The sequence below is a fragment of the Sipha flava genome, unplaced genomic scaffold, assembly GCF_003268045.1.
Source record: "Sipha flava isolate LNK unplaced genomic scaffold, YSA_version1 45_pilon_pilon, whole genome shotgun sequence".
Classification (NCBI taxonomy): domain Eukaryota; kingdom Metazoa; phylum Arthropoda; class Insecta; order Hemiptera; family Aphididae; genus Sipha; species Sipha flava.
The window spans coordinates 290,546-300,682 of NW_020273227.1; the positions used below are offsets into that span (position 1 = coordinate 290,546).

Consider the following 10,137-nt stretch of genomic DNA (forward strand, 5'->3'; position numbering starts at 1 on the left):
ATAATATTTTGACGAGAATCACTACCGCCAGTGCCGTTCAAGGCTTAACCAATCAAATCAAATAATAGACATATCTACGGCGCACGTACTCACGTACTTACCTATACAATAATGTATAAATATACATATATTCGTACATAATATGTAAATATTATGGTGCTTTGTACGAGATTTTAATTGGGCACACTCTCTCCGCCACGCGTACAACCGGTTCACTAATATTATTTTTATAATTTATTATTATTTTACATTGTAAACAGTGGTGGATTTTTTCCCCCCGACCAACGACTTTAGCCTAAAGTGTCTAAAGTGCGATTTTATCGGACGCGTGTGTTCTTGTTATTATATTTAATCGGGTGACCGCCGTGATCCTGGTGTTAAGGTTCAGAAAAACACAAACGCACGCACGCACAATCACTACACACACACACACACACACACACACACACACACACACACACACACACACACACACACACACTCGCGTACTCACACATACGCATACACTTACAATCACACGCACTCGCGTACGCACACTCGCTAACCCACATATCCGTCTTTGGCTCGCAATTAACAGTAGTGTTCTGCTGCATCTCAGACGTACATATCGTGTGTTCGATCAATCGAATTTTATTTTTTTAAACCGTACCATCAACTCCTACACCACTGTTTCGAAATGGCAAAAATCGCGATCAAAGCCCTAGTCGTCATGACACTCGTATGTCTAGTTTTCGACGTGAGTATAAAATTGCGCACTTGAATATTATATTTAATAATAAATGCAACGTTACCGTATGTGCACGGATCGCGTGCAACGCACATGATCCCATTCGTTTAGCCGACGTAACGATCGATATACTGCGCGCTCCTGCCGTGCACATACTTGTACTAATTAATATTAACACGTACAACATGATATTTACCGATTACATTCATGTAAATATATGTAATTTATGTATTATTATCCATTCGTTATTCTTTCCAAATGAGCTTTTTGTACGGCTGAATTCGACGTTTCGAAAAGACCACGCGAACAAATAAAATAAAATTATTATGAGCACAACAAACATATATATTTATTCTATATTTTACATAATTTGACCATTATAAAGAATTTTTTTAGAATTTCATTAAATAATAATATTGAACAATTTATGGCATTATATTTATGTTCGTTTAACATACCTATATACCTACGAACAAAGTTAGAAGAACGACCAACCGCCACGCGAAGACGATTGCATTATTGTTATTATTATTTTTTTGCAAATTTATTCAATTTTATATTCCTTTGCCCCCCTCCACGTTTTGCGGTCTACGATTACTCGAAAAACCGTTCTCACCTAAAAGAAGCTTATTTGTCGATTAATGCTCGCATGTTAACTTGTATTTGCAACACTTTTGCACGTGTACATGTACACGTTGAAATACTAAAATCTATGTATGAACTCTCACGCACGCACGTAACCTACTGCAATATTAACTTTTCTGGATTAATAAAATTTCATCCGTGATATAATCGAAGGTGGGGGCATTAACTAGTTAATTTATATTTTAATCAATCTTTTTAACTTAACTAGTTTGATTAGCAGTTGAAATAACTTAGCTTTTCACAGTTAATTTAAAAATGATCTATCAAGTTGAATAATTTTGACTGTTTATATGTAAATATTAATACAAAAATTAAATAATCATGTAAAGTAAAATGGTCGCATACATTGTACATCAGCAGATGTCATATTAGATTTTGTAGGTCGGGCTCCCCTTTAGGTATTGGGTTCTAGCCGTGAACATTACAGAATGTAATGTATAAATAATCTTAACTATAAAAATAAATAAATACGGTAGTGAGTAGCCCCTTGTTATAGTATTTTTCAAATACTTCGGCACCACTGCTGTATATTATGATAAAAAAAATCAATAAAATTGTTTATTATAATTTAGGAAATTAGATCTTTCTAAAGAACGCAGTCACTTTTTATATGATCTATATACTAATTAAAAAAGTAGATTAACTTTTTTTAAACCGAATTAAGGTAGTATATTTTTCCTTATTAACTTTTAACTTATCGAGTTAAATTTATGAATTGTTAACTGTTTACATTTAACTTATCGATCTTATCTCCTCTTAACTTAACTTGACTAGAGTTAATTATTTTAATTAACTTGCCCATCTTTGGATATAATACTATAGTGGTACTAAACTAGCTTATAAATACTGTTTCGTTTTATATGAATACTTATTATTACATACATATTATGTTTGCATGCATTAAAAGGCTATAATACAGCCATGCATTATTATTTTTATTTGCACAATATGTTATAAACTTTTGATACAGATGATTCATCTATTACCATCGCACGTTGTCATTCATTCTATTTTACATATATTATCAGTATTAAGTCTATACAATGAAATTAAGTGTCTGTACGTCTACACTTTAATAATCAGCTCGAAATAACAAAATTATTATTTGGTTGGTTTTCAAAACTTTCGTACACCAATATGCACATCAATATATTGTATTGAATATTTAACCACTTATAGATATAATAAGTAATGATAATAAAATATTATTTTTAATCAAACGTATGGTATGTTACTTATTACAATAAATCTGTCGATAAGTAATTTAAATTTTTCGACCACGTCATTCGACTTTTACAACAGACCTTATGTTTCATTTAAATGATTTATTAATAAATATTTATATAGAGCGTGTCTACTTATTTTTCTTTTAATTATCTTTTGGAAATCATGCTTAACTTAAGTTCCATATAAAACACCGATTATAGACGATGATCATATTGACTAAGAATAATTTCATCGATTAAACCTATACACGATATTTTGTTTTTTTTTCTGGGTGAACTATAAGCTAACATGATGATACATTGATGTATATTAGGAAAAAAATTTATAGAGAAATAAAAAATGTTTCAGAAGTCTCGTGATATGCATAATTAATTTCCCTTAAAAGTTGTAGTCTTTATTTTTATTACTGTTGAAAAAAATAATTCACTCCAAAAATGGTTATCACATTGACTGAAATCGATTCATAAGTAATAATGGTAGTGTAAAGTCATCTATTTTTTAACTCATTCTTAGAGTTTTGTTCTGCGTACAAGTGTACTTATTTTTTTTTTCACATCTCTTATATAAAATTTGTATTAAATAATTATAATATATCTAATACGTACATCTCCAGTAATAATAAAACTAAATTCTTTATTTAATTTAATTGTTTAACTTTAAAATAATTTGCATATACTTTATATTATAACCTATTAATAATTACTTAGTAGTCTATATGTATATAGATGTGACACACTCATCAAGTATATGGATATCTACGTACATCAAATCAAGTCTATGAACTATGATAATTATGGTATCTGGTACTTACTAACTACTTACTTACTATATAGTACCTTCAAAATCATAATTTGTAATCATAAATAATTATTAATAATATTCTATACTTCGGTAATATTTATACACTAATGTAGACATTTAAAACACATTATTTACACAATTTTATAATATATAGTATATACAATTTATTAAGTACTCTTAGATATTTTAGTATAAAAGTAAAATGAATACGTATCTTAATGAAACACCAATTTTTTTTTTTTTTTTTATCATTCATTTTTATGGCACACCCTAAATTCCTAATACTTTAGATGCCGTGGGGCACTTGCCATATTTTTCCCCGCCTTAACATGGCTATGCCTATATGGATCAAATTTTTTTTAACGAAAGTATTTTTTCTTCACTAAGTGGAAAGTAACATTATAAGAAAATCATTGTAAAATGTGTATAAAAATGATTTAAGACAGATTGTTCACATCAATATATTGTGTGAACTGATCACTAGTCTCTAAAATTGGTAAAATATAATAACCAAGCAAAAAATAAATAATACATATCCGCACAAACTATATAAATATATATTACACAAGTATACGCTAAGAACGTTGAATGATTTCAACAACGGAGACGATTCGTTAAATAATGTCAACCCATTACTTGTGTCCGGACTAGCAACAGAGAGACATCTCGATTCATGATTTGATTATCTGTAAAAAAAAAAAATTCCAAAATTGTCAAACGTGAATAATACATAATAATTTATGACTGATACAGAGAGATTTGCAAAATATTTCGATGAGTATTATAATACACATAACCGACCGGGTCAATATTGTAAGTCGGTTAGCATAAATTCGTTTACTGTATTATATAAAACAAATGAAAAAAACTACAAAAAAGCACTGACACTTTTCGAGTATTTTTTTTTATTCCTTTTTTTAGCATATTATGAATTCACTTAGGGTAAAAATTGCTCCGATCGAAATTATGAAAATAATTCCAACACGTTGTACAGACGAATTACAATTTACGAATAAATTTCATGTTTATTTGAATAGTAATATTTGATTTTAAACGGTACCATATTTCTTAATTGATTCTATCCGATTTGTAAAAATTTAGAAATAAAAATCACTTTTAAGTGTACATTAACGATGGAAAACAAACTGTTACATATTTATACGTTACGGCTAACAATATTAAACACTAAAAGTATCATTTCGATAATATTTAAAAGTGCAAGCATTCTAAAGCCTGTTTATAATTTTCAACTTGGTGGGTTAGAATCCTAACTAAAATACTTTAATAGCTATTTTTGTAAATATATATATTAATATGGTGAAAGATATTATTATTGTTATTGTTTTAACATTTTTTATGCTGCAATCGGAATATGGCACCTACACTAATAAGCATACGAGTATGTATTACAAATTGTAATCAATTGAAAACAAATGTAACATAGATTTTGAATCACAGTACACGCGTTATCAGTATAACTTAGCTATAATAAAGTATTTTGAGGTATTTTGACTTTTCATAGTACCTATGTAGGATTTCTTACTATATTGCTGAATGCGCCTGTAATTGTCTGTAATAAATAATATGAATAGCGATGAAAATAATAAATTAGTAATTACTTTGCTAGGCGTAGTAAATACTTCATTTCTAATAGAAACAGCTGTTGACTGTGTTATGCATAAATAAGTATTTAGTATTTATGGTTCAACTTGGTAATGGTAGTTTTTTTTCTTATTCTCATACTTTATCCTTCAAGATGAAGTATCCTTCAGGGTTATATGTGAAAATCGTTTAAGATTTTATATTTGAAATTCAGTACTGGCAGTTATACAACGGTAATTTATGACTCGTACTTGAGCGGAAACGGTAAAGTAATATACGATTTAACATAGTTGTTTAAGAATCGTTTTATTGAATAATATTGAAAATATTTTCGAGTGTGTTGATAAAAAAACAAACAGACTTGTTATTATTTTTCCTAATTTGCGTGGTAAAAATCAATTTGAATTGATTCAGAAATTGGAACAAATGTTATCAATAATTATTTTTTATTTGATTAAACAGTTCCTACTTTTACTATCATAATTATTATTTGGTTCATAACTCAAAGTCGAATTAATTATTACATAGGTATTACGTATAAACATACGAGAGATAGTTTCATTTTTTCTATTTTCGTTGCCGTTACGTGTTTTATTGATTTTACTTTATTAGGTCGGAAGGGTGACCTTTCTAAGTATCTAACGATATATTAAGAACCTCGTAAAGGATTTTTTGTTTAAAGATTTTATATCATAGTATATATATCATAGCATGGTCAAATTGGCTACGATATTTTTAGCCTTTTAAGAAAAAAAAATACAATGGAACTGTCATGTTATATAACATAATAATAACAAAAACTACTTCAACTTGGGCCGTACTTCATTTGTTTGAATATACGACCACACACTTATCAATATTATCGAAATATATGTTACATATTTTTTATGAAAAAAAAGTATTTCCTTAAAATATTATGAATGCATCATATACTACAATTCATTGCACTTTATACATTAATTAAAATAATATAAGTAAATTATAGGCATCATATGAATACACTCCGGCTTGAGTGAACATATAATAGAACTACGTTTATGTAAAATTACTCGTTTAAAACTGACGATATTTATAAATATTATTATATATTTACATATACATAAAAATTAAATGTCTGTGCGAAATTTGCAAAATTCTACTCTTTAATAATATGGAAATAGATACATAAACGTTTATTTAATTATTTAGATTAAATGGTATAGAACTATGTTAGTTGTTGTTAGGTAAATATCAAATTTCATTATAAATGTCGAATACTCAGTGGCCTCTGGAGAATTTAAACATTCTAGAACTTGATTTTATACTTCCCCCTCCGCAAAAATCGACTTTCTACATCTAAATGTTGTACACGTCAAATTCCTCTATTCGGATTGAAGATTTGGAAGCAATTTATATTTATAAATTTATTTTGAAAACTAACTTCACTGTTATATACAATATTCACTCTACTCTTCAGTACGTCCTATTCGGTTCCCACTCAATGCGCTAACTCGATGGTCTAATTTTTCTTCTTTAAACAAACAATTAACATTTACTTGCTATAATGTGATGATTATAGATTTAAATTAGTTTATAATGAATACGTGCGTGAGTGCTGTGATTTATATTTTAATGTGTTAACATTTACAAGTCTAAATGGCCCAATGTAATATTATAGCTTCTGATATAATGTATGTATAATGTATATATTTATAAATGGGTTAGAAAAAAAAAGAAGAAAAAAAGTTGTGTGATGGTTTGTTTTAATTTAGTGGAGCCATGCAATGGAAGAGCAGAATTATGAAAACAAACGACCGACTACTATGGATATGACGAAAGAAAATATGAACAAAATGATGAATAATATCAAGAAATCCGCGACAGATAACTTTCGATCGGTCAAAGAGGCGGAGACTACCCAAAAGGTTACCAGCTTCTTCGGCGATGCGTTTAGCAAGCTGAAGAATATTTTCAGCTCAACCAAGACCAATCCGGACGATAAATACAAACAGGACGCCATCAAGGCGTTTGACGAATATGCGATAAACCATAAAAAGAACTGAACCGGGGCTCAGAACTTCTATTGGATAATATAGAAATAATATTCAAAATAGTTTTTAACGTATCCAACGTCAAACGTTGTACGTGGATATTTTATGTTTTAATTACTTACACGTGATACGACTTATATTGTAATATGTTTAACTCGCATTGTCAATAAAATCAATTTTCCATATAAAAGCATAATATTATATTACATATCTTTGTCTTTTACCGATTTACAATTATTATTACCGGTACATCTATCACTAACTATGAAAACCAAAAAAGAAAAAAAAAGAACCATCAACAGTACACTATACTATTAGATGTTATTGCAATAAAAATGTATGTAACGGACTTTAATTCCTACTTAAAATCCTATTCTACTCTCTTAATCTCTAAACATTTAAAATTATTACGTTGCTGTATACCACGGTTGCTCCATTTTGTGGAATCGTCCAAAGAAACCTTATTATATTATAATTGTTTTGACAATAGAAATACTATTTTTGCTACTGGGATAGGTCGTTTACAAAACCTTTAATTTGTATTGAATTACGAGTATACTTATTTAACTCTGTAGATCTTAATGATGACATCATACGGAACATTAAATTACTATACAATTATAGAATATAATTACAGATAAAATTACTATAAATCAGTAAATTATGTATAATTCATGTTTACACATTTTAAACGTGCATGGTAAACACGATTGTTTAAATTAATAATGCCTACTTAATGTTTTTTAAACACTTCAAAATTCGTAGGTTCACCGATATAATTATACTTAACTTATACTCACGTTTAAGTCGAAGTATTAAATCTAATTCGTACATACTTTCAAATGGTATGACGTAGGTCGTTACGATTTTGCATAGCACACCTATTTTGCCATCTCGTACGTGAATAACTCTAGATTAGGTGTACTAATACTATTTTTTACTCATGTACAGTATATTATATAGCGTTTGTTATACGCAACTCATTAGACATGCATCATGTCCATGATTTTTTGCTCGAGTTTCGAAAATCCGCATACATTATATAGCAATACATTTACATACTATTATATTACGTTAATAATCAAACATCAAATTGAAGACGTATAATTGTCATGTTTGCAAATCGCAACCATCGAAAAGAGAGATCTTGTACGGAAATCATGATGTAATTTAATTATGCTTTTATTGTTACATTCAGTATATTTATTGATTACAATAATTTCGACTTAACTAATATGAAAAATATGTTTGGAAATGAAATAAAAGTTATGGTATCATACATGTTGATGAGAGTAACTAAAATATTTTATGTAAACCAAAAGCTAGACGCTTAGTTGCAGTTTTGATCGAAGGTGATAAATAAAACAAAATATTAAACATCTTTAACTTCTAAGTCATACGGTTATGACTTAATTCATTGCTCATTATGTATTTATTTATTTTTTTGTAAAAGAAGAAACACATTAAAAACATTAAATGTATAACAAATATACGGTATGTATCACGCGTAAGATACATTTTAAACTGTACTTAACATTAATCGAATGTTTCTAATATTCGTATACTTTCAAAAGACGAACGACTCACGTTTTGTTAGAAAGCGGAGTGAAAATTATACTAATGCTTACGTGCCAACATGAATGACTCGTACATGTGTAGAATATCAGTGCGCGGAGAATGCGTTTGAGTTAGGGACAAAATATACGAAAGAAATTCGAGAGCTTCATAAGGCGAGAGATTGGAATCGGAGAAATCCATTTAAAAACCGTCGCATTGATATGTACAGCGTTTTAAACGAATATATATATAATACATATTTATAAGCGACGAGACGAATGATAAACTGTCAAAAAAATTACGCTCGTTTCGACATGCTACAGCAGTGCATTATATTATATTGGAATGGTAATAACGCCGGAAACCTTCAAAGTATCGCACGTCGACTTCATTTCCGTTTATCAAAATCATCGGGCTTTCAAATCGTTTTGAAAATAATTTGCTAGTTGCCTGCGTATTTCATAATAATTATAAATCCGAAAATTAATTATAATAACAGTTTCACAATTTATCAGCAAAGTATATGCTTATAATTTAATATATTATAATTTCGCTTTTGATTATTATTATTGTTTGATTTCACATGGTCTTGACAACGATGAAACGTATCTGTTTCGCTCACGATCTCGTTCATCTACAACGGTTTTTCCAACGTCAATAACCGCGTATAGTAACACAACGGAAATTTAGATATTTTCTTTTCTATAATCTCCAGGATTTTCGACTTTAGAACGTAAGATTTGGTGGCGGAATGGGCTACACGAGATTCGCGAACGCACTGCGTACCGTTGGTCCAAATAACATCATATAGATACCATACTGTAGAAATAACTTTGTTAAGGTTTTTTTTTATTCTTTTAATCGACCCCTGCATGGCCCCTCGGCAACACCGGTGTTGCGCACGCTGCTCTTTGTCGCATATAATAATAATAATAACAATAAAATAAATAAATAACAAAAACATTAACGCCTATTAATATAGTAGTACGTAACGATAAAAACCTAATGCGGCATCACGCAACCGTTTCGCGTATTCACGTGGTATAAGATTTTCTTGTTTTCTGCAGCTGGCCGCATCCGACGACAGTGTTCAGCACCAGGTCGCCGACGCGTTGCCGGACATCAAGGATACGGTGTCGGACATCAAGGAAACGGTGCAGACAACGGCTGCGCCAAGCTCGTTCAAGGAAAAGTTCAAGGGGTTCGTGACCAGCGTCAAGGAGGGCGCGTCTGACGCGTATGAGTCGGTGTCGGACTCCGTGTCCGGGGCCACGCACAAGCTGGATGAGAAGCGCAAGGAGGTGGTGGCCGGCACCAAGAGCATAGTGAACGGTGCCATCACCAAGATCAAGAACTCGTTCAGCAAGTCTCATTCGGCCGAAGACGAGCCCAGGGACCCGGAATCCTCGGAGGAGCATCAGAAAAAACCGGTCCAAACGATCGTGGACGAGGTTCCGGCCAAAAATATAACACCGAAATAGACGTCGTTCCGGTCCGAACTATTTAATTTTAAGATTCATTTTCCGTTTTTTAACGCATGTCACGCGT

At 30.4% G+C, this 10,137-nt stretch overlaps 1 protein-coding gene across 1 annotated transcript; it reads left to right on the plus strand.

The window, feature by feature from the left end:
* Positions 1-524: 524 nt before the first annotated feature.
* LOC112689645 lies at positions 525-10,137 on the plus strand. Its single transcript, XM_025563451.1, has 2 exons — positions 525-736; positions 9,657-10,137. Exons 1-2 carry the CDS (start codon positions 677-679, stop codon positions 10,068-10,070), a joined length of 474 nt encoding a protein of 157 aa, XP_025419236.1. The 5' UTR covers positions 525-676; the 3' UTR covers positions 10,071-10,137.

What these genes read in the sequence shown, in the direction of transcription:
- LOC112689645 (XM_025563451.1), top strand. Translation starts at nt 677, where the DNA reads ATGGCAAAAATCGCGATCAAAGCCCTAGTCGTCATGACACTCGTATGT. An exon ending in TCGTATGTCTAGTTTTCGAC is followed by an intron (nt 737 to 9,656) that starts GTGAGTATAAAA and finishes TGTTTTCTGCAG; the next exon opens with CTGGCCGCATCCGACGACAG.